Here is a 25,798-nt window from a genome sequence, read left to right on the forward strand (position 1 = left end):
TCACCTGATGCCAGACCTCTAGGTGGTACAGTTTGTACTTGGGCCATACTATCCAGGCTGAAAACTCTTAAACATTCTTTAAATATCTCACAGGCAGGCTGAAAATAGACTCTAATGTGAGTGGCGAGGTCAAAGGCATGGTTCAGTTCACTCTTGTTATCCAAAACAGGAGGAAACATTCCTATATGTGGGCAAGATAGGCAAGTGTACTATGAGCCAGTCTGGGAACAACTCTAAATTGCCCAAAAATATTTGCAAACACTTCAAAACTGACTAGTATTCCTATGTATGGCAACTTTGAACACATCAAAAATATTGATTGAAAACTAAAACTGAAGCTTGAATTTGAAATAGTGCGGTGATCCCAATGAAATTATACCAATCTAGCCAAGGCATCTTTTTTCATTCTTGAATCTAGAAGTCTTGAGAGGGTTTTCATCCTTAGAGTCAAAAGATTTGGAAGAACTCGAGGTTTATTTCAACAGTGTAACATTATTATTCATTAGTGTTTGTGGAAATGAGCCCCCTCAACCCTTACATGGCTTTTGGAGGGGAAAAAAACTCTTGTGCGTATCATTGGGTGCGTTTATCCCCATATCCGATTTGGATATGTATTTGGTACGACCCGATAAATGTCAAGTACTGCATCATGTGTATCCAAAAAACCTTGAGTTTCCAACCATGTTGAATATTGTGATTCAATTTTTTATAAATATTGCATAAATCTTCCCAAATTTAACCTTAAAAAATCTTTACAAGGACTCAACCCTCAAGTGAAATTATAACTTTGTAACAAGCCATTTTAGAATTTAATTATAATTTGGCCACTAAAATAATAATAACTCCCAAAATACATTTTCTTTTAACATACCGTTTGAAACAGGAGTCGCACCTATTATTTTCCCCATGTCACCAAATGCACTTTCTAAAAATAGAAATGGTTCCCCTCAATCATCATAGACTTACCATAAATAGTAAGTACATGAAACTAAGCCCAAACGAAGTCCAAGCTGAGCCAAATGAAGACCAAATTAGAACATACTAAATTGTGAAGAAGACAGGACTCTCCTATAACTGAGCCTCTACCTCTGAATCCCCTCTATCCATTCTAATTAGTCTACGAAGATCACAATAATAGGCTAATCCCGCAAACTTTGATGCTAGGAAAAATGGGGACATTGCAATCTACTGCCCCAAAATATCTCCAAGGGTATTTGGTTACAACTTCCAATGCATTCCTTGGTAACATACCCTTTGTTAATGATGTTGAAGGAGTTTAGATCCAGAACAAACTTTGGCTGGAAAATCCAATTTCTGTAGTTGGAAACACTTATGAACATTGATCAATGATCCTATGACCTCAAATTGACCATTCTTATTCTTGTCCAGTTTGTAATAGGGAAAAAAAATAAAAAAATCATACATTTCTTACATCAACCTTCGAAAAGCAAACAAATGAAATATACACAACATTTGTTGCACTAGATTTGGTTCCACATGTTTAAAATCTCATCTTGTGCATTAAATTTTTGAAGTCTAAGCTCTTGGAGACTCTTTGAGTCCTCCCATTACCCTATAGTTCCATTAAAGTTCTCCTTAGTCATCAAACACTTCATATTGCCTTTTTTCGGCCTTTTGAGTAGGTTTGGAAACCGTTGTTGAGCTTCGAAGTGTTTATCACAATCCTTCTTGGCTCCACAAAGCATTAATCTTCTTGATGTTTGTCAAAAGTCATCAAATGTCAAAAGTCATCAAAAGTCTCAAGTGTTGGTTGTAGAGCTGGTTTGCACAACTCCTCTTTCAGGAAATGCCAAGGTTTTCATAACCATGTGTTCTTTCAAAAAGTTGCCTTCAAAGGAACATCTTTTGAAGAACTCAAGTTTTCTTCATAAAGTGATTTTCCCACTTGTTTGCATGACCATTGTGGAGAGTCAACAAGGTTCTCACAACCTTGTTTGGCTTGGACACCAAACTCTGAACTTTAAAAGTTGTGGCCAAAGGAAAACAACAAAAGCAAGTTGTCAAAAGATTTGCAGATATTAAGTTCCAAAAACCCTTTTGGAATTTGACAAGGTTTTCATTACCTTGTTAGCATTCGACACACAACTCACAACTTCTTTATAAAGGCTTACAAAGGCGAAAAAACGAAGTAAAGAAAGAAGAAAAAGTGAAGCAAGAGATAAAAGTGGAGACTGAGGTTTTGAAATCTCTATTGGACTCTGACAAGGCTTCGAAAATGTAACAAATGTTTGCCTTTTCATTCCATAAGGAGATTTAAGCTACCCACCCTCCATTTGATGCTGCCAAAGTGTGTATGAATAAATGCCATGGTATAACATAAGAAAAGTGATTGAACTAAGTCATTCCAAAGCATTTGTAAAGAGAGTCGAGGATTTTTAGAGTACACAACAGCAGAATTATGGTGGGAAATTCAGCCGACAGATGTTCTCAGAAGTTGCAAACTGGTAAGCTCACTATTCGCTCACTCCAACAGATGTTTTTTGCTCACCTTGAGCAACTTTCCAGCAGTTCTCCAAAGCAAGAACTGTGTAGCCTAGTTTTCATATTGTCAAAGTTATCCTATAATACAAGAACATAATTTTTTGAGCAAGGATTTAGTAAAACGAAGTACAAATATGTTGGATACCAGCACCTACCTAGTTTAACCTTTTAGCTGTATGTTGCCCGAGATTGGCGACACTAGGTTAGGACACATAAATTTAGGAGATTTTTAGCTAAAGGGAAAATAGTCAGAACAAAACCCTATTTACTCAAAGGATAGTAGAGAGTGACCTGCTAGAAGCAATTGCATACATGACTACAATCCCGACACTAGGGAGAAGAAACAATGATGATAACTCGCTCATCACCTTTGACAGAGAAACTATCAGTTGGTGCTATTGATTGTCAGAAAGTGAGGTGTTTGTTAAGTTTGATTTCTCTTCATCACAAGCTTAATTTAACAAGAAGAAAGGATACTATAAATATTATAGCAAGGAAGTGGTTTGTTGTTTGCAAGAGAGAAATATCAATTGCCCAAGAATTTGCATGCCACCTTCAAAGATGATATTTCTGACATGGTAGTGCTTTTCCATAGATTAAGAGGCAATGTGACTTCTTGATAGATTAAGTAGTAATGTGACTTCTCGTGACTTTGTGGTGTGTATGTTCTTTTTTGTATAGATTATCTGTGATGGTCAGCAATCTCTAGATTGGGCAACCTTCATTAGTGACAGGTTGCACTACATGATTTCAAACTTTGCTTTCAATAAGTATTTTTATATGTCTTCCTACCTTTTCTATGCCCTTGCTTGCACTAGGCAATGGCCAAAACACTGGCCTGTAGAGGATTTTAATTATAATTTTCAATAGATGAGTGCCACTCTTACCCTCAATCATAAAGAAGCTATCATAATTCAGAAGGGTGAATGATGTATTCAGCATGAAGGTAGTCAGGGAGTTGCAAGGAGATTCAGGCTGAATGATTTCTCCTTAGGCTATTCAATTGGTGAACAAGCATGGAAGCCATTTTATTCAATTTCAAAGATTCACTTGTATCAGGTTGGAGGATATGATGGATTTCCCATAAATTGCCCAAGTATGCAGAGGATAAGTTCATTCTTATTGAGATTTGTAGACAAGTTACAGAGGTGAAGAAAATATTTGTAGAAAGAAAGAAGGTTGGGATCCATTCCCCATTGAACTTGGATATTACCCGTGCTAGTCACAATCAGATGCTCTCAACATTGAGAGAGAGATAATTAAATACACCACTTCAATCTATGAAATCAGGTTTCCAATTGACTGCAAAGACTTGTCATGAATAATCTACTACTAGGACCTGGTTTTGACCACTCCTCCATATGGAAGACTACTGGGCAGATTGCTCTGATGTTATTATGAGGTCAGAGAAAAAGAAAAGGATGAGGATGACCTTGAGTCAAATTGTAACTTTTGGATTGAACTGTGATATTGGTGATGTTGAACATGATGAATCTGACCTGGTTGACCTGATCTACAATCAGTCATATTCAAGTGCAACCTATTGTTCCCATAGATTGGAATGTCAAGGTACCCAAGGATTTTGATATTAGAATTGCTATTGTTCTGCATCTAGCTTGCTTAAGAAGATTTAGGAGTCTCAAATGTTTATACCAAAGGGGGACAAAGGGCAGGAGGACAAGGTAACCTAGCCAGACAGGAGCCTCCTTATCAAGCACAGTGTTAAAACTCGTCCCAACAAACAGCTGCACTAGGAAGAGGTGGAGATGTAGAAGAGCCTCCAAATAAGATGAAGAGCCCAGAGAAGATCTGTGGAGATGGTCCATCTAAGGGCAGTGAAGTGGAAAACAAATAGAAAGGGATAAAGAACTGAGAAAGAGAGAGATGAAGATAGGGGATGATCAAGAACAGGAAATGGAGGTGCTGAATCGTGATTCCTCTGGCTCATAACCAGATCCACCTTATAATTTAACTGACAAAGCTATCTTGAAAGGTAAGTCTCCTATCTTCTTCCCCTTCTATTTTCAAAATAGAACTAAGACTCCTTCATTGAAAAGAGCACTGCATTTCTCATTTTCTGATTGCTAGGCAAATACCTTAGCTATCGGCACTACTTCTCCTCTCTCATGGTTGGAGAATTTATTGGCAAAGAAAGAAAGAAGCTTGCCTAAAGATAATATTGTAAGGGCAATTGTTAGAAAGGTCTACCAAGCCCCAAAAGTTGAAGACGACCTTAAGGCTGATGGATGACAGTGATTCTGGGCACTTGTACTTAAAAATTGCATTCTACTCCGCACCAAAGGAACCTGGTCAAGCTACCATAGTTGACTATAATAATATAACCAAGGTTGATTTGGGAACCTGGAATTTGGTTAAGCTAGTAGCAGTGAAATATTTAGAAGGCCTATGTTTTTCATGTCAATGGTACTTCCCTTGGATTTAGTTATCAAAATGTTTTTTGGAGGATTAATAGAGATCCTTAAACCATATTGTGAGGGCTCATGATGCATCAATCTGCAATTGGTGTGGCCCAATTTCTGATGTCAAAGAGAGATTGTATCATCTTCCTACACAGTCAAAGGCACAAATCCTTATGGCATGAATGATAGTTTAGAAATTTAGAAGTCATAGCTGCCAAGCATATTGACCTGTTCCAACTCATCACCGTATCTTGAAGAGATTGCCATATAACAGTTTTCTATGTCTTTCACATCCCATTTGTTTAGCCATAACTCAATTTTGCTGCTAGTATGAGCGATGCGATAGATAAATGAAAGGTTGGATCCTATGTTTGGTACATGTAGAATCTCTTTGAACTTGCATTGACAATGGAAACATCATTGCTCAAGGTATGATGAGGATAGAATAATCTGCCATTGTGTTTTGTCCTTCTTGTAAGCAGTGCTTTTTTGTAGGGTAGATACCGAAGACTCTTTAATTCTGACATGATACTTATCACTTTTAGAGACAAAACTGGAAGAAAAATGCAGAAAAGATAGCCCCTTGATTGTTTTGGGATAAAAAAAATTATGAAAAAATGTGCAAGGAATACAATTTTTTTGAAAACCTTTATTCAGTGATAGAACAACTGTGAAGCCCAAAGAGATGAATTTTTAAAATGGAGGTCTGGGGCAGTAGTTTGGAGAAACCTTTTCATAGATGATGAGTAGTAGATTGCATAAAATCTCACAATTTGCACGTGTTAAGCCATGCAAGCCTAATCACCCTCACTCTATAACATGTGAAAATTTAAGATTGCCCTGAGATTCAAAGAAACATATAAAAGAGAGACAAGATATTGAAGAGCTTAATATATAAACAAAGAAAATAAACACGATGGTTTGTAATTATATATATAGACATGCAAGACATTGTCACATGACAGTATTCTCTTACTTCTCATGGTGTGTCTTTTTCCCTCAAGGCTACCAATAATAATGTGTTGTTATATATTGAGTCATATGATGGAGCTGACTTGACCCAACATAATATATTACACATCATTATATGTGGCTGTGGGGCCAGCAACATACTCTGAAAAGTGAAACTTAAATTTCAAGATTACACAAGTTCCATCAATTAGGAACTCCAATCTTTATTTCTAATAATTCATCCTGCTAATGAGCAACAAAGTTCCTCAAAAGATTGATTAGAAAATTTCTCTGTGTAGTTGTCTTAGTTACCGGATTTTGTGTCTGAGATGCCGGATTCAGATTTGGATCTGATCCGGATCCTGATTAGTGCCAGGATCTGTCCAGATTTGGGCAGGATCCTTGTTTTGGACTGTGGATCCATCTGGATCCGTGGACCATGAATCCACGCGGATCCTCACGAATCTAACACGAATCCGCCAAGAATCCATCATGAATCCCCAAAGACCCACAGGCCAGACTCTGAATAAAAAATAAAAAATATATTTATATATAATGCATATATATCTATATTTATATGTACACACACACAAATCCTCACGAATCCTATTGGGAAAAATAAAAAATCACAAATCCGCAAATCTGATTGACGTGCTGGATCGGATTTGTATCCCGAATCAGTAACTAAGGTAATTGTTTGTTGGGGGATATTTCTCTCAAAGAAAACAATTGTGAAAAACATTTTTACATAATATTCTTAATGAAGCCCATCTCTCTTTAACAAAGTTAATTCTCTTAGTGATCATTTCAGGATTTCAAATTAAGTTTATATATTTGAACCTTGGAATGACAGTTATTCTTTCTGTTGTGTTACTGTATTTAGGTCTCACAAACTTAAAGGAGCTACAGATTTCTCGGAGTAAGGTCAATGACAATGGTATTGCTTCACTGAAAGGTAATATCTCATATTGATAATCTACATCTATTATTTTGTGGTGTTGAATTGCTCAAAGATTGACTTGGCTGTCAAATCTTCTACTCATTTAATTGGCCATTTTCTTTTGGAACTGATTACATGTATTAGCTTATCATTTTTCCTTGGAGCATTATTTCCATGGAAACTATTTGAGTATTCTTTGAAACTCTGTTTAATGTACTTTTTTCTGCCCTAAATAACACTAAAAAGATAAATTCAAAACATATTTACTCTTTGGGTGTTGTATATTTTTAGTAAACTTGCAAGAGTTGATGATTTTAAGGATCAGCAAAATTCTTTTCCTTGTTGTAAGGCTTACATTTTGAGCAAGTATTAGTATTGATTGTATATAATAATGGAAGCTTGTTTACACATTGATGTACATCAAGATCATCCAATTCACTATAGACTAATACTGACTATGTTCCAAGTTTCCGAGTAACAATCATGAGTCATTAGCTGTTAGAACCTGCTGGAATATTGCTAGCAGGAGTATATTGAGGATAATTTGAATTTATATCTTCAGCTCTAAGAGAACAATTAATGGAGCAATATTTACTGAATCACTACAAATATATCTAAAATGTTTTTTTTACTTTGAGAGGAACTGCTCCAGGTATTTATTCATACACAAACTTGGATCATGACACTAGAGGCAGGATAATTGTACCAAAAATTTGGATTTATGTTTTGGTCTTAGGAATTGGCTTTTGATTTGCCATTTATGGGTTCAATATCCTTGCCTTTTCGTTTTGCCTTTGCATTTAGATCTGGGAAGTTGAGCTGCATTATAAATGAGTCTGCTTCTGCTGTCTCCCATTGTGAACTTGTCAACGAGTGAAACCTCTCAAGTCTCAGATTTATATTGACCCTCTAAGCACCCTCTGAGCATTTCCTGTATTGTCCATTTGACTTCTGGACATCGATTAATGACGCTTTTAAGCTTGTTACTGAAATGTTGTGACTTATACTTATCATCTACTTCTTAATTCTTTTATATTGCTTGCTCCAATGATTGGTGAGTTCTTTGATAAGTTAACCCATTGGCTCCAGATATAAATTGTCTTGAGTTAATCCTTTCCCTTAATTTCTTTCTCAAAAGCTGGGCGGTTCTGAATTGACATCTTCTTTAGGATCTTTAATGTGCAAAATAGAAATTAGTTTTATCCATGTTACTTGATGAACACTGTTTCTGTTGCTGAACAGGTCTGAAAAAGCTTTCTATACTTAATATGGAGGGGTGTCCTGTGTCTGCTTCATGCATGGATACAATTTCAGGTATTCTATTTGTTATTCAGATTGTTATTTTATTTTTTGAAATTTACCTAATATAGCAAAGGAATTAAACAAATAATTCCTTCATATAACCTTTTGGTGTAAAACAAATTATTCTTTCATCTCTGGTTAAATACCAATTAATGCACTTATGTTCCTTTGGCAACATTTGGGCGCTCTTTTGCCTTTTCATTGCTTTTCTGAAGCTCACTTTTTGCTTCAAAAAGAAAGAAATTTCCTTAATAAAACTATGACTTATTTTTCAGCACAGTTAAGCTTAGCGAAAGAACAATTGTTCCATGTTGGCTTCAATAACTTACTAGTGCTGTCAAAATGTTTTTCGAGACAGCTGACAGTCTCCAAGAAATTTGGTGTTGAAGTTATGAACCAGAAATATAATATTGCAAAAATTGAACTGTATATTACAATAATAGATAGCTTCTATTATTAGTTAATGGTTATCTATTTGTAATCTATTGTAAATATTAGAATGTTTCTAATATTTATTTAGGCTGTAGAAAACTGTTAGTTTTCTATTAGCTAGAATAGAAAGTTTCTATTTTTTACGATTGTTTTCCAAGGAAACATCGTTTCATTGTTTTGTATATATTAACCTCTCGGTCACTGTTAATATCAAACAAATATTTACCAATACTTTGTAATACGGTATCAGAGCCACTTCTTTAAATTTTTTTGAAAATCATAATTTCTTTTATGAAATTATCAAACCCTATTTTTGAAATTATTTGCTTCGAACTAGGTTTGTCTGAGAATATTTATCATCAGTATTCACGTTTTTTATTTTGGCAAAAAATCACTTGTCTGGGACAGTTTTTCTGCAAATCGCGATTTGGAAAATTGTGGCAACCATCTGAAAAATGAAATTTCAAAGTCCTTTTTCTGCTTGCATGTGTTTCTAGTGGCGTCATTTTTTTTCCTTTGATCTGCAACATGAAAACGTTTGTGAATGCCTGTTGTTTTTGTTACAAACTCCAAAATCGTGAGTCCATTTTTTACTGCCGTTTTTTCCTGAACAAACACCTGGAACACCATTTTTTGGTGTCAAAAGCAATGTCTCCTGGGATGTCTCTGCAACTAACACCTTTTTGTGCCAAAAACTCGGCCGTCTGCTACTTGAAATCACCAATTTTCTGCAACTTTTTGCCTCCATAACTGTCGACTAGGGTTTTGTTTGGAAACCCTATTTTTTCTTACTCAATTTGTTTTTCTGATTACATATTCTTGTTGGTTTTTTCACAAGCTCAACTAGGTTATCAATTTTTTCTAGGTGCCTTGATTTTCGTGCCAGCAGATCTAGAAACTAACAAAATATTCTTTTTGGGTTTTTTGAGTTCTCTTTTGGGTATTTCTTCAATTTTTCTGGGTCCTCCATCTTTTTGCCTCGAAGTACACGCCTTCACAGATTTTCACCATTTTCCACTGAAAAACGTGCCATAGCATCTCTGACAAATATTCTGCTCGAGAGCAATTCAAAATTCAATGGTTGTAATTATGACACATGGAAGCAGTGGATTCTAGCAATCTTTGAATATCGGAATACTAATCAAATTGTTTTGGATGTTACACAATGTACGATTGCCCCTAGTATCGATCAAGATACATGGGATCTAAATAATTAGGAGGTGGTGATGCTTCTCAAATTATCTGTAGTTGATGATCAGCTCCCTCAGATTCCATCGGACAAGGCAACTGCCTAGGCTCATCTCAAGGATCTTCATGAGACTTCTGACAAAAGTAGAGCTTACTTTTTGAAGAACACTCTATTTTCTATTATGATGGATGAGCGAACATCACTCCAGGCTCACCTGAATAGGATTCAGGAAATCTGTGATCAGTTGCTTGCCATTGGTCGCAAAATGGAGAAAGAGGACATAGTGGTTATAACTCTCAAGAGTTTACCCAAGTCCTATGAGCATTTTATTGAAACTCTCAACATCACTTCTATTGGTGTTGATTTGAAACTCACAAATCTCTGCATACTTTTGCTTCAACAAGATCGGTGGAAACAACAGTTCGGTAGCTGTTCTAGCTCCACCTCCACAGAGCAAGCCTTTGTTGCTAAATCCTTTCAGAAGGATAAAGACAAAGTCTCATTCTCAATAGAAGTCATTAGCTCCAGCTTCAGAAGGCTCCCAGAAGAACATTCAATGCAACTATTGCCGCAAGTTTGGTCATATGAAGGTTGAATGTCAGAAACGCTTACCTGCTGAATCTAAGCAATCTAGTTCACAACCCAAAGCGAATAGTGCAAAGCATACTTAGCAGAACGAATCTGCCTTAAATGCCTTCATGGCTAAAAGACCTACATATCATGTGAAGTCGTCTGCCTGGTACATTGATTCAGGTGCCTCTTGTCATTTCCATCACCGCATTGGTTTACTGACTACTAGCCTTATCCAAATTCTGTTATTTTTGGTGGCGGAGAAGAGTACACCAATGTCGACTAAGGCAACATTTAGATTCAGTCTGCTGGGAGGAATCTCATTTTCCTCGATGTGTACTATGTTCCAAGGATGGAACTAAATCTACCCTTAGTCAGTCAATTGTTGCGACACTATCCAGAGTTGGATGTTACCTTCAGTTGACATCAGTGTACCTTTACTGATAAGGTGGCTCAGTCTATTGTTGCAGTGGGTCTTGAGGATCATGCTCTTTTCCGACTTATCGAGCTTGGTGATTCTCGAGACTTAGCCATGCCCGCTCAGCAATATTCTGTTAGCACACTGTGGCATCAACGGATTGGGCACTTAAAATGTGCATTGTCTCTCCTAGCTTGCTTGGGAAGAGCTTGCCCTCAATTTGCCAGAGATTTAGACTCAACATCTAGGAGTTTGTGATGCATGCTAGGTTGGGAAGCAACATCGCACACCTTTCACCAATGGCGATTCACTGCGAGCTTCATGCCGATATTTGTGGCCCTATGGCCACTCCTTTTGTTCTTGGGTCCAAGTATTTTCTGTTGTCTGTTGATGATTTCAGTAGAAAATTGTGGGTATATTTAAAAAAAATGAAATTAGATGCATTTCCAGTATTTTAGAAGTTTAAACCTTTAGTTGAAAAAGAGTCTAGGAAATCTATTATTACTCTTAGATCAAACAATGGGGGGAACTTTGTTCTAATGATTCTCTAGCTTCTTGGATACTCGTGGCATCAAATGCTAATTAACCACACCCCACACACCAAAACAGAACAATGTAATTGAACGTCAGAACAAAACAATCACCGATATGGCTCGATCCATGCTTGAACACAGACATGTTCCAAAGAAGTTCTGGGCAGAAGCAGTTAATGCATTAATCTTTTGAACCAGTCACCCACAGTGGTGGTCAAAGGTAGAACTCTGGAAGAGGCTTGGTAAAGTAGCGGTCAAAGGTAAAACTCTGGAAGAGGCTTGGTTAGGTCGCAAGCCTAGAATCAGTCACCTAAAGGTTTTTGGCTCACTTGCTTTTGTTTGGATCTCTGATGCGTCCCGCACCAAGTTGGATGCCAAGAGTCAGAAACTCATACTTGCTGGATATGGTAGTCTTCATAAAGCCTACCGCTTGATCAATACTGAGGCATCTCGTCTCCTATATAGTCATGATGTAGTCTTTGATTAGCAACTAGGACCATTCATGCCTGTTTCTCCTGTTTCTAATCCAACATACTCGTGTATGAAGGCTCATGATTTGGGAGTTAGGCTTCTATTAGGTCCACCGAATGGGAGGGTTCCAACAGCTCTTGAAGCTCCAGTTATACCAGTGATCCCTATTCAAACACCTTCAGCTTCTCTGCAGGATAACCCAGATTTGTAGATGCTTCACCTGAGTTGGATCTAGATTCTTCTGATGAGAAACCTAATCATAGAGCATCTCCTGATACTAATGTTGGTCATTCTCCTTTCCGGCCTAAGTGGTGGGCTAAGACGCTTCACAATCTTCGTGATGATGAGCTCATTGATAGGAGAACTACTTGGAAAAAGAGCAAACCTACAAAGTTTGTTAACTTTTCTCTCATGGTCAACATTCACAATGTGTTTGAACCTCAACCATATTCCAAGACTAAAGGAATTCCAGAGTGGGAACATGCCATGACATTTGAACACCAAAGCCTTTTGAAGAATAACACTTGGGTCCTTTCTGATCTTCCACCAGGGAAGAGACTCATTGGCTGCAAATGGGTTTACAAAATCAAATACAAATCTGATGGTACTTTGGATAAGTACAAAGCTCATTTAGTTGCAAAGGGCTTTTCTTAGCGTCAGGGCATTGATTATGAGGAGACCATTGTTCCTACTGCAAAGACAAGAACAATTAGATTAGTCCTAGCCATGGCAACACAATTTGGTTGGAAGGTCTATCACATGGACGTTAAGAGTGCTTTCTTGAATGGGGACCTACAAGAAGAGGTCTACATGACGTAACCTCTTGGTTTCAAGGTTGTCGGTAAAGAACATCAGGTTCTAAGATTAGTGAAAGCTCTCTATGGCTTTAAGCAGGCCCCTCGGGCATGGTACATGAAAATTGATAAGTATCTTAGTGATCAAAGCTTCTAGAGGAGTTCTTCAGAATCAAATTTGTACATCAAGACTACTGACAGTGACATCTTCCTTCTGGTTATTTATGTGGATGATTTGATCATCACCAGTAGTTCGACATTTTTGATTCAGGGAATCAAACAAAATTTATGCCAGTCTCTTGATATGACTAACCTTGAGCTCATGCATTATTGCCTAGGTGTTGAGGTTTGGCAACGATCTTTTGGTATATTCATCTTTCAGTCTAAATATGCCAGGGCTCTATTAGACAAATTTTGTATGTAGGATTGTAGGCTTGTGTTTGCACCCATGGAGAAAGGTCTCAAGTTATTAGCAAAGTCTGATTCTCCTCTCATTGATGATACTACATACAAGTAACTAGTAGGCAACCTCATCTAACTCTTTGCTACTAGGCTCGATATCTGCTTCACAGTTAGCTACATCTCCCGCTTTATGACAACTCCCAAGGTTGATCATTTGATGGAAGCGAAGCGTGTGTTTTGTTATGTGAAGGGCACTCCAGATTATGGGCTTCTTTGCTCTCAAAGTTCTAATCTTAGACTCAGTGGGTTCATAGATTCAGATTAGGTAGGCTCGGTTGACGATAAGTAGTCAACTTCTGGATATGTGTTCATTTGGATCCGGTGTCGTCACATGGACAAGTAGGAAGCAACAGGTAGTGTGTCTCTCCTCTAAAGAGGCTGAATACAAAGGGACAGTCAAGGCAGGTTGTGAAGTTGTTTGGCTTCGTTGGATGCTTGGGGATATGCAGATGTCATTAGCAGGACCGACCACTTTGTTTGTTGATGAAGGCATTATCAAGTTAGCAGGGAATCAAGTCTTCCTTGAACTAACCAAGCACGTGGATGTTCACTATAACAAATGGTTGAAGACGAGATAATAGACTTGCAGTATGTTCTTATCACGGATCAGACTATAGACATTCTCTCCAAGCCTCTTGGTCCTGATAAGTTTGTCAAATTCAGAGGACAACTTGGTGTTGTGGATATATTAACCATTAAGAGAGAGTATTATGATAATAGATAGCTTCTATTATTAGTTAATGGTTATGTATTTGTAGTCTATTGCAAATATTAGAATGTTTCTAATATATAGTTAGGCTATGGATAACGATAGTTTCCTAAGGAAACATCATTTCATTCTTTTGTATATATTGACCTCTTGTTCACTGTTAATATCAAGCAAATATTTACCAATTACTTCGTAATAATGTAAGAATAAAAAATCAACAGATAACACAAGAAGCTATCCTTGAAAAAAACGCTTTTAACAAGGGAAACAATACAACCCACCAAAAATGATTCTTTCATTCAGATAATAATTCAAATACTCAAAATGTCCCTCTTTGTAATTGACTTCAATCTCACTATCAATCAAACAAGACAAATCTCAGATTATATTTTATACAAAATACTGAGAAATTCAATTAAGTCTTAATCCTTCGCTGATTGATACACACTCTGCTACGCAATATAATATATCAAATAGACATGTATGATAGTCTCTGCTTATACAGAGTCAGAATAATGTCTACTCATGACGCAGTCTCAGGAAAAAAATGCCAAGAAAGTAGTTCATTTTCTGTAGAAAAGTCTTTAGACAAAAACTTGATGCTTTCTTCTACATCTGAAAAGAAAAAATATCTCCCCAATGAATTGAACAAGGGAGTAGTCATTTTTCTTTTCCATCTAAGAGACACATGAAGATGAAACAACATACCATGGTTACAAAGCTGACTGACATTTATAATAAATGAGACAACATGACCATAATAGGATCGTCTGCAGTAGTAAAGGCATCAATAATGAATAAGGAACTGTTGAGCTTCATACTTAAACCGTTAATCAACTGCAGTGGTGATACTTCTGATTTGAAGTTTCTTCAAAACAAGAAGGCTCAGATGCTATAATTTGACTCATTAAAGCTACATAGCTTGCAAACTTATGAGGCTATTTACTCTACCTAAAAGTGCCATGAGGGGCTCCATATTTTTCAGCCTCTTCCATAGTGTGCCTGACCACAATGGTCTTTTCTTATTAGCTGAAATGTTACTGCAACTTACAAAAGTATCTATAGGATCAATCGGATCAATAGAGTCTTCCAAATTTGTATCCTCTGCCTGATTCTCTAAAGGTGAATCAGGATCAGGCATATCTATGTCTTGAGGAAGCTCAAAGTCTTCTCTATCACTTTCCATATTATATTCTTTGAGCTTCTTGCAAGCCACATCTTCATCAAAAGGGACATCCTTGCTGATTTCAATTTGCTTATGACCTGGAATTTAGATTCTGTATGCTTTAGTAGATTCACTATAACCAACAAAGATGCATTTGTTTCCTGAAGGTTCTAACTTAGTTCTTTACTCTTTTGGAACATGAATATAGACGGGACATCCAAAAATTCTGATATGACTAATATCTGATTCGATACCTGAAAATGCCTTCTCTTGAGTCATGCTATCTAGGATTTGATGTGGACTATGATTCCAAATGCCTCTGCCCATAAAAATGTTTGAAGAATTTGATCATGGATCATAGCCTTCATTGCTTGAACGATGGTCTTGTTCTTTCTTTCAGCTACACCATTTTGCTGAGGATTATAAGGGACAGAAAACACCCTCTCAATCCTGGCTTCAACACAAAAGAAATATACCAGAAACATATTTTCACCAAGAAATAGACCTTACAACCTTTATCTTCTTGTTAGATAATTTTTCAACAAGTTTAAATTATTTGTTTTTGGACAAAATATCATCAAATTCTCTGGACTCAAGAAAATAATTCTAACACTTACGAGAAAAGTCATTACTGAAGGTAACAATACGAAAAATTACTAAGGGAAGCAACTTACATAGAGAGGAATTCCATAATCCAACTGGAATGAAGTTGAGTCAGCACCCTTCACAGAATAACATGCATCATCACCAATGATAACTTGAAGATGAGAATCTTTTTCCTTCAACTTGGAGAGGAGCTCACGATAACCAGTAATGTGATGAAAGGCTCCATTATCAATTAGCCATGTATCACTTTTGGAAGTAACATTGCTAGAAAGTGCAGAAATAAATAGGAATCCTTTAGAATTTTCACCCGGCTCTCTTTGAGGAGAAGAGTTCTCAATATTTGCAGTAGCTGCTTGAGGCTTTGGTCTTGAGGTACAATCTCTAGCAAAGTGTCTGAATTTGTCACATCTGAAGCACTAAATCATAGAAAGATCCTTCTATTTCTTGGAATAGGGCTGACTTGACATTCTTGTCACTGAGTCTTTTGAGGTTACCTTTCTTTCCCTGCCTCTTTGAGTTGTGGACAACAAGAACTTGATCACCTTCATGATTATGTTTACGTCCATTGCCTCTAGCTTCTTGTCTGTATTCTTCCTGAATACAATCAACTCTCAACCTATCAAATTTGGGAAGATCATCTCTCCCACTAACACCTTGAAAGAAAGATTCCCAAGAGTGGGAAAGGTCCATTCATGGCAAGTATGACCAGATCTTTATTTGCAAAGGATTCTCTAATTGCACTGAGTTAATCTTTTAACTTTATAATTTTCAGGAAGTATGAAACAACTGATTCTTCTCTAGCCATTTTAACATGCTGAAGTTGACGTCTCAGGGCTAGAGCTCTGCTGGTGTTGTTGAATTCATATGAGTCCTTCAGAGCCTGAGACATCTCTTTGGCTGATCTCACTTTTGAAATAATGGAAACCAGATTATCCTTAACCGAATCAATCAAAATCTTCGCAACCATGATCTTATTTTTCCATTGAGCTTTCTCAACTTCTTCAGAAGGTTCTGCTATATCAGAATTCATATAGTCAAGACAATCATTCTCTTAAAGAGCAATCAAAATTCCAAAATTCTATGAAGAAAATTTTGAAGAACCATCCGATTTGTCCTCAACTCTCAGACCGTTCACCATGGTAACTAGCTGAACCAAGCAACAAGTAAGTAGAGAAAACAGTAAGAGTGTAATAATACTTCTGGTTATGGATCGTTTCCTTAGACCTGCTCTGATACCATATTAAAATTTTGAACCAGAAATATAAGATTGCAACAATTGAAATGTAAAAATTAAAAAAACAATAGATAACACAAGAATTTATCCTGGGAAAACCCTCCTTAATGAGGGAAACAACCCAGCCCACCAAAATTGTTTCCTTTATTCAGATAATAATTAAAATACACAAAATGTTCCTCTTCGTAATTGACATCAATCTCACTGTCAATCAAACTAGACAAATCTCAGAGATTATACTGCACAAAATATTGAGAATCTCAAATAAATGTTGATCCTTTGCTGATTGATACACACTCTGCTACCAAATATAATATGTCAAATAGACATGTATGATAGTCTCTGCTTATGCATAGCAGGAATAATGTCGATTAATGACACACAGTCTTAGGAAAAAATGCCAAGAAAGCTGTTCTTTGTCTCTAAGAAAATCTGCAGACAAAAATATGTTACTTCTCCATCTGAAAAGCAAAAACATCTCCCCAGTGAAGTGAACAAGAGAGTAGTCGTTTTCTTTTCCATCCAAGAGACGCATGAAGATGAAACAACATATGACGGCTACAAAGCCAACCAACATCCACAATAAATGAGACAACATGACCATAATAGGATCATCTGCAGAAGGAAAGGTGTCAATAATGAATAAGGAAATGTCGAGTCTTATGCTTAAACTGTTAATCAACAGCAGCAGTGATATGCGTTGTTATATATGGTAGAAATTATATTCTCTTGAATTGCTTTGGGTGATGAACTTTTCTGGTTATTTTTTAAATGAGTCTATATTCTATTGGTATTGAGCTACTTCATTGTTGTGTCTCCAAGATGAGGGTTTTTGTGAATGGAAACATCAGTTGATGGGGTCTTTGGGCAGTTTGTGTGTTGTAATCTTTATACACATATCTCTCATTTTGATAAAATCATTGGTCTGCTTGTACTGAGGTTTAATTCTAAGTTGTTGATTTGGGTTCGGGGACAAATTCGGGTTCAATTTTAGGTTCGTGGGTTCGGACAAAAAAAATGTCCATTTGGGTTTGTGGGTGTGTTCATGAGTATATAAATATGCATTATATATACAAAAGAATAAGAGAAAAGTGCATAATTGCAAAACTAAGTCATTTCACATTATGAATATATGTTGCTCGATCATTGATCAATGCTAAATGTTAACAATAAACATCAAATACTCACTCATTAATCTATCTTCATGATTGTAAAGAAAGTCATACATTGAATTACTAAATTGCAAAACATAGACTAGTTCATCAAATAGTAATGTTTGAGACATAATGATAAATGACAAGTGCTTAGTAGTTTATCAATGATCATAGTATCAAATGCCCTTCAAGGGTCAAATGGGTCATCAAAAAATGAGGGATCAACAGCTTTATCCCTAGTTGCAACTATATCTAGATCCTTATCATTGGAACCCAAACTGACTCCACTAGCCCTAGATGCTGCTATATCATCCTCTTCCTCAACATGGGAGATTAGATAGTGAAATGTTTTTTATTAGGTTCCTTTTAGGGTTACATAAAAAAATAAAAAAAAAACTCTTTAAAGCTGTTTTATTTCACATTTTGGACCCTCCTGCCTTGGTTCCTCCTAGGTTCGCTGTGAGTTCACTCAAGTTTGCTCCAACACGGACCCGGTTGAACCCACAGTCCGAAATAAGGACCCTGGCCAGAGCCATAGTGATACTGGACGCAAATCTAGACCTGTGCGGACTTGGACCTGAATCCAGGCAATACTTCATCCTTGAAAAAGAAATATTCTTGAGTCATGATTAAATTTGTGAGGTGAGTGAGCCACGAGTAAAGAATCTAGAATAATCCTCTTCCTCTTTATAAGATTTTTCTTTGATGATTAATCCTTGAATTTATTTCCTTGACTTTTCAACATACTGTATGAAAGCTAGACTAAACATGGGCACAAATAATAATTTGAAGGCCTGATTATTTCAAAGTTTGGTAGTCGTGTTATTTTTGTGATTTGGAGAAGAGGAAACATTAATTTTGGACTGATTTAGGGTTTGTTAATTTTGTTTGGTGGATGCTCTCTATGTCTTTGCTTTGATATCAAATGCAATTAAGTAGATCAATCCATTGCTGATTGTGTGAAAGATATCAGCTTACAAAACTCTTCAGTGTTAGTGATTTCTATGTACTTGATCTTTGTCACTGTCAAAGACATCTTAATCCTTCTATTTTTCAAAATCATCATGGCAATTGAGATTTATATCTGATGTTTATTAAGATATTTCCTTTGAAGAATTGGTTTGTGTGACAATTTGTTTCCTTTCAATATTTGTTTAATGATATTTATTTCACCATCAAGACCATTGATTAATAAATTTATATTTCTGTATTTAAACAGGCCTCATTGCTTTGTTATATTTGAACATGAATTCATGTGGCATGAGTGATGCTGGATGTCAAAAGCTTGGAGGTAACTGTGGAAGGATGTTGAACGCTGTGGCATTCATTTCTTTGTTGCAAATTTAAGCATTATTGTGTTTTGTATGTTCTTGTTTAATCAATTATGGTGGTCTACTACCTGCGATTAAATTAATGAATTCATTTCTTAATAAAGATATCACTAATGAATTCATTTCTTAATAAAGATATCACTTGTTATTGGCAATCAAAAGTTATTTAGCTGTGCTATGGTGATGTATACATGCATTTGTAAGAAATCAACCTATCATTAGGCTGGTGATTGTCTTTTATGAGTCCATTTTCCTATTGAAGCTTCCAAAAATTATCAGTTGGCACACAAAAATGTTGGGTAAAGATGCAACCTTTGAGATATGGTATTGCCAAATGGGAGTGTCCTGGTGATTGGTCCTAATTTACATAGTAAAGACTGAAAGTAAATTCTTTTACAGATGAAATACATAATAAGGAAATAACTTTTTAGCAAATGTCCAAGTTATCTCAATACAAACTAAAGTATGAACCATTGATTTTGCGGATTCCATGAGATGTCTGATGGAGAGTTCTGTATATTGTTGTAATCTAGGTATGTTAAATGTGGTTGTGAAATAATAAGTGCAACATTAGAATCGCCTGGAAAGGTATCTTTGTGTGAAGGTCGGGGGTTATATTGCAATTTTTAATTTTAGTTTAGATTTAATAAGATTGTGGATGGGGATAGTTATGATGTATGAAGTAATGTATGAAGTAGTGCAGTGAAGGAAGGCCTCTAGTCATCCCCAAACTCTTCACTTCTTTAACTATTGGACTGTCATGGTCAAGCTGTGCCAAACTAACACAACCAGCCCTTGGCTCTACATCCCATTGTATCATTGGACTTCGTATGTAGTAATGTACATAAGTCTCTTGTGGTCAGTGAGATAGAAAGTACTATGTACAACTGCAAGCTCCTGTGCTCTCCTAGAGATATGGCTGTTCCTTCTAAGAGAGTGGATGAAGCTATAGGTAGACCAATTCCTCTCAACAGTTGAAGAACTAGAAACCTAAGATGGTGATCAAATGGGTAGTTTGGTAGTGAAGGATTCTAGTTGTAAGAGGCTACCCTATTCTGCCCCAAATTTACAAACTTTTTCACTAGTCCAAGACATTCTGTCAAATAGTTTTCTTGTAGATGTGAATATTGAAATCGGTTTTATAACTTGTGTTCCAAACCTGTCTTAGATAGATAGATAGATTTGATTTTAATGCTAGCTGCTCAATATAGAAAATAAAAAAGTATTTTATCTGAATTCTAACATGCCAAAAGTTAAATAAAGAAAACAATGGCAATAATTTTTTTTTTGTTTAAATTTCGCAATGAGTTCAGAAATGAAGCTATGATTTCTTTTTGATGGGTAATAGGCAAAAGGCAATGTTATTTATCATTTGTTGTGATTAATTATTATTATTTGTTAAGCTTGAGTAGTTTCAAACTCAAGACCTCCCGTATAAGAGGTTCAGAATTTACCATTGTTGTAGGCTCTTGCCTAGAAGTGAAGCTATTCTTTAACGTATAAAAGTACTTGGCATATTTTTTGAAACAAACAAAGACGTTCTTGAAAATTTGCCTAGAGCTTGCAAATCTTGAATTGCTAATGTCAAAATGAGAAGAGATGCATTGCTTTTATAACTCTTAACAACATTTCAGGAATTGAAATTCAGACGAGGTGAACACAAATCTAAAAATCCTGCTAAAACCAGAAGGTGAGCCCTCGATTCAAATTTGGGGCCACACATTGGGGAAGAGGTCATCCATCCTCTTTTACCTAGAAGAGGCCCTAATTTAAAATGGAACCTTGGAAGGAGAAAATGAAGCTATAAATGAAGGAACATGAAATTTTGAAAACACTAAAATAGGGCCTAATTGGGCATCTAATTAGAGGTTCTTGTTATTAAGGATGGTACACCAACTTTTGTTCACAAAGTATGACTAGAGCACTGTGGTTGGCTTTGTTGAACTTGCATCCTATGAGACATTATGGTAGGCATTGGTGTAGCTTCATTATCATCAGTTACAGGCCATAGCTTATTTTTGCTAGCTTTGTTTTTGAGGTTTTCTGCATGGTGCCAAAAAAAGGCATGTATCCATAGATTTTACTTGAATAGAAAGATGTGCATTAACTCTTGTAATGCTGCCATAAAATTCTAGATCACAAAAGTGGCACATTGGCAACCTTGTGCCACCGATGTCCTTGGTTGCATGGTAATTTCATTTCAAACTGTCTCATACGAGACTTATGATCAGAAGGACAACTAGCATACTTTGCTTGTAATGTAGAGGGACACTCTATACTTGCAGTTGTATATAGTATGGAACTAATTTTGTCGTCAAGTTCATGCTTAGCCCTATGAAAAAGCCCTAGGTGCATATTTAGATTCAATACTTTCCCTCATCCTATCTCATCCTCTAGGTTGTTGTCTTTCTTTCTTACACAAGGCTAAAGGTTGTAATATGTATTATATTTCATAATAATAATGGCATTTGAATTTTTAATGCTTAGTATGACACTTCATCATTAATCAATGATATTATGATAGTGACGAAGATAATTGATTAACTTGTTGATTTTGTTACAAGATAGGGCTATTGTTGCACCAAAAGGTTGACTTGTCAATGCTTGATACAACCACTAGACTTATAGAGCACATCAGGCGATTAAGCCATGTCACAAATCTCAACGGGAAACATTGGGGCTTAGTCGAATAATCCCCCACCCCCTTAGCGTTACCCGAGGATATTTGAACCCACGACTAAGCTTTGATACCACTTGTTACAAGCTAGGGTTGCCATTGCACCAAAGGATTGACCTGCCGATGCCCAAAGCAAACCACTAGACTTATAAAACACAGGGGATGGTTAAGCCATGTCATCGAAGGGGAATGTTGGCGCTTAGTCTAACAATCCCCCACCTACTCAGCATTACCCGAGGAGATTTGAACTTGTGACTAAGCTTTGATACCGCTTGTTACAAGCTAGGGTTGTCATTGTACCGAAGGATTGACTTGTCTGCCCAATACAAACTGTTCGACTATAGAGCATAGGAGATGGTTAAGCCATGTCACAAATCCCGAAGGGGAATGTTGGTGCTTAGTCCAATATATTCTGCTTTCCATTCCCAAAGCCTCTCATTGTAGCCAAATTTTTTTTATTTGAGATGAGCCCAACAACGGGGGGGGGGGGCAGTTATTCAGGAGTAGAGATCTTTATGGCTGAGGGGTGATACTCCTTGTGGGGCTTTGGGGGCAATGCCTCTAGTGGAGTCTACGGTAGTTCCCCTTGTGGGGTTCTAGGGCAACACCCTCAATGAGATTGAGGGTGCATGTCCCTGCCTCTAAATCAAAATGAAGGCCTTTGAAACCACACAAAAGTAATTGTTGCACAACATTTCACAAAAAATATCACTTAGAGGTAAATCAAGTATTTGGCACATTTTTATCAGTGTTCCACTGCTTGTTGGTGACGAGGGGAAAGATAGCCTAAATATATACTATACATATAGTATTTGAAATGATAGTTATGAAAAGATGTATAGGAACTAGGAAGTAAAATAGCAAAATAAAAAATGCTAAATACTTGAACATTGAATATCAATAGAATTATTAGAAATAATGAAGATGAAATGAATAAAAAGTAAAATTAATCCAAGAGATTGTTGCTATGAAAATAGTTACCATAAACTCCAAGCTTTAGAAGATCCTTCCAAGATCAATACAAGAGAGGAGACAAGATTTTTGAAGGGGGGAAAACAAGAAAAAACCCCATGTGAATTATATGAATGAGGCAAATGCCTAAAGAAAGAGAAAATGGAGCCATAAGCTCATCACAAGCACTACATAGTGAGTGTGTGTGGAAAAGAATGAGAGAGGACCATCTCTTATATAGAGACGAGAGGAGTTATTTAGTAACTCTCAAGTGAATGAATGCCACATTCATAAGCCTGTGCATGACAAGTGTCATAATCCTCTTAAGGTGGAATAAACTATTTTCCTTTTTAAAGGATTTACAAAAAATGAATTGTCCTCACACATCTACAAGAAGACAAAATACATAAGGGATACCTTGGTCTATCCCATTTAATAAATACAACTAAAAAGAGAACAATAATTCTAACGTGCCCCCTTTAATCTTTAATTGGGGATTTACAACAAGAGGTATCAAACCCAATTTACAAAAATCTGCAACTTAATCTGGAGATGTCTCCAAGGTCTTCTATATATTTATATTTGTAGAGACAAGAAAATGTGTTGCATCTTCAAGTGGATTTGTAGTGCATAGCATATGTTCAAATGATGATGTCTTGTATGTGCCTAGGTGGATGATTTGAAAAACAAGATCAAGCCAACTATCCACAAGGAGAATTTCATCTTATATTCAAGTTAGAAAACCTTTTGAAATGTTAAAGTCACAATAAATGACTCATAGAGTAAATTGAGATAGAGTGATAAAGATAACCTGTCACCACAAAGCAATGGAGCCAATCTAATATCAAGATAAATCATATGCTCAAAATATCAAAAGGACAATTTTGCTTAATAAGATCGATCAACACGCTCTCATGAAAGGTATAAACTAATGTGCAAATGACCATAGACAAGGCCAACTAATGAAACCTACATCAATCATGTGGATATAGATAGTCCACTAACGAGTCATCTTACTGCAAGTAAATGGGTCATGATTCCATAACCTACATGACTCACGATCTAAGCAATGATGTATGCAGAGCATTATCACATTAGTATATGAATTAAATTAATATGAGAGACATTTTTATCACATTAGCATTATCACATGTTGCTTACCATAAGATACCAAAGGGAAGGATTATGAGGAGTAACAACATATTGCCTTCAAATAAGGACATATCGCCTTCAAGATGGGTCATCAACTGAAAATGGTCAATAACGTTCTCTTTACGAGGAACAAAATAAAACAAAATGGAGGGAAATTCCATATAAAGATCGTCCTTTCAAATTAGAACAAATAGATCAAAATGGAGGGAAACTCCATATAAATATCATCTTTCAAAGTAGAACAAATAGAACCAAATGGAGGGTAACTCCATGGGTAAAAACACAAACCTGTGTCACCTTTTATAAAGAAACGAGATATTAGAATGTGACAGTTCAACATTAATGACCAAAAAAATGGTATTTGTGTTTAAAATATGAAGATGATGTAAACTGATGAAATGTGTAGTATTGGATGATTTTTATGCCTATAATTTTTATAATTTTTTTGAGTAAGAATTTATTCATTTTCTTTTATTTTGAAGTCCCTTTTTTAACTGTAAAAAGTATAGGGTGAAGTTCCCATCAAACAAGTATATGCAAATCATCTTTTTTTGTTCTGGTTTGAAAATATCTTATAGATGACATGTATAGCTAGTGAGCCAAAAAAGAAATAATTATTTTTTATGTATATTTTCCTTGTTATAAGTACTCAAGTTCGACCTATAAGTACTCAAGTTCGACCTTATCAGAATCCAATAGTTTTTTCCTCCCGTCAAAACTTTCCTATCAAATCTATACCTTCTTGAAGAAAAATTACATATTCGTGAAGAGGATTCTCTCCTTTAGAGATAGATATTATTTTTTTTATTTTTTTGATATGATTTACTATTTTTTTTCCTTTTTTGAGGGAGCATCTTCTGAAATGTTGAAATATCGACTTATAATATTTTGAGATAATAACATATTATAACTAATCAAAACACGCAAAAATTTATATAATGATGATATTGAATCTGAGATCTATAAAAGGGTATTTTTAGATTTTGAAAAAAATTGAGTTTTGAGAGAGAAATGAGATTTGACCAAAACAGGTTTTTGTATCATAAACGGTGACACAGATCTATGCTTTTACCCCCATATAAATCTCATCCTTTCAGAGTGGAACAAATAGAACCAAATGGAGGGAAACTCCATATAAATATCATCCTTTCAAAGTGGAACAAATAGAACCAAATGGAGGGAAACTACATATAAAGTAAGTGCACACCATTATAGGATAGAGAAAATTTCCATGGGCCGGATAAGGCAACTATGTATTAGTCATATGCTAAGGGGTCCTTCATGAGTCATGTATAACTGTGGTATCCTCTATAGTTAACCTTGAAAAATTGGCTCCCTATGCAACTTATACAACATCTAGTAAAATTTATATAAATCATTTTATAAAATCATAAAGTGCCAACATGGGCATAAAAAGATGCTATAAAAGCATAAAACTACAACTATGTGGAAATCAATAGATCATAGTAAAATTGAAGGCAAATGTGTAAGATAACTCATAATCCCAAATAATTTGAGGTAAATGTATTGATACTTGGAAGAGCAATGAGCAATTTAACAATGTATGGATATCAGGTAGGAACTCCATTGAAGGTGAACATGGGTACTATATTGAAGGAGTTGAAGTATAGAACATTTTTACTTTACACAAGAATGTACTTACAATTTACTAATCATGACAAACACAATAGTTTGTATATTTATTTGGGTATATATGCGTGCACCCATATATACTCAAATGAATATATACCCTTGAAGAATATAAACTCAAATAACTTAATGATAACTCATAATAGTTGAAATAGCACTGATTTAGTGGGCATAGGATCAATCAT

General features: G+C 35.9%; 1 protein-coding gene across 4 annotated transcripts in view; it reads left to right on the forward strand.

Annotated features, from left to right (window-relative positions):
* LOC149556149 (Leucine-rich repeat family protein) overlaps positions 1–25,798 on the forward strand; it is a 177,644-nt gene that overhangs the window by 64,895 nt on the left and 86,951 nt on the right. For all 4 annotated transcript variants that reach the window (XM_089830279.1, XM_089830280.1, XM_089830278.1 and 1 more), the window contains 3 exons: positions 6,757–6,828; positions 8,056–8,127; positions 19,072–19,143. In XM_089830279.1, coding sequence (XP_089686405.1) covers positions 6,757–6,828; positions 8,056–8,127; positions 19,072–19,143 — 216 coding nt within the window. The remainder of the gene's footprint in view (positions 1–6,756; positions 6,829–8,055; positions 8,128–19,071; positions 19,144–25,798) is intronic.

Source organism: Cupressus sempervirens, chromosome 5, assembly GCF_028749045.1.
Source record: "Cupressus sempervirens isolate cs-2001-9-10 chromosome 5, ASM2874904v1, whole genome shotgun sequence".
Lineage (NCBI taxonomy): Eukaryota > Viridiplantae > Streptophyta > Pinopsida > Cupressales > Cupressaceae > Cupressus > Cupressus sempervirens.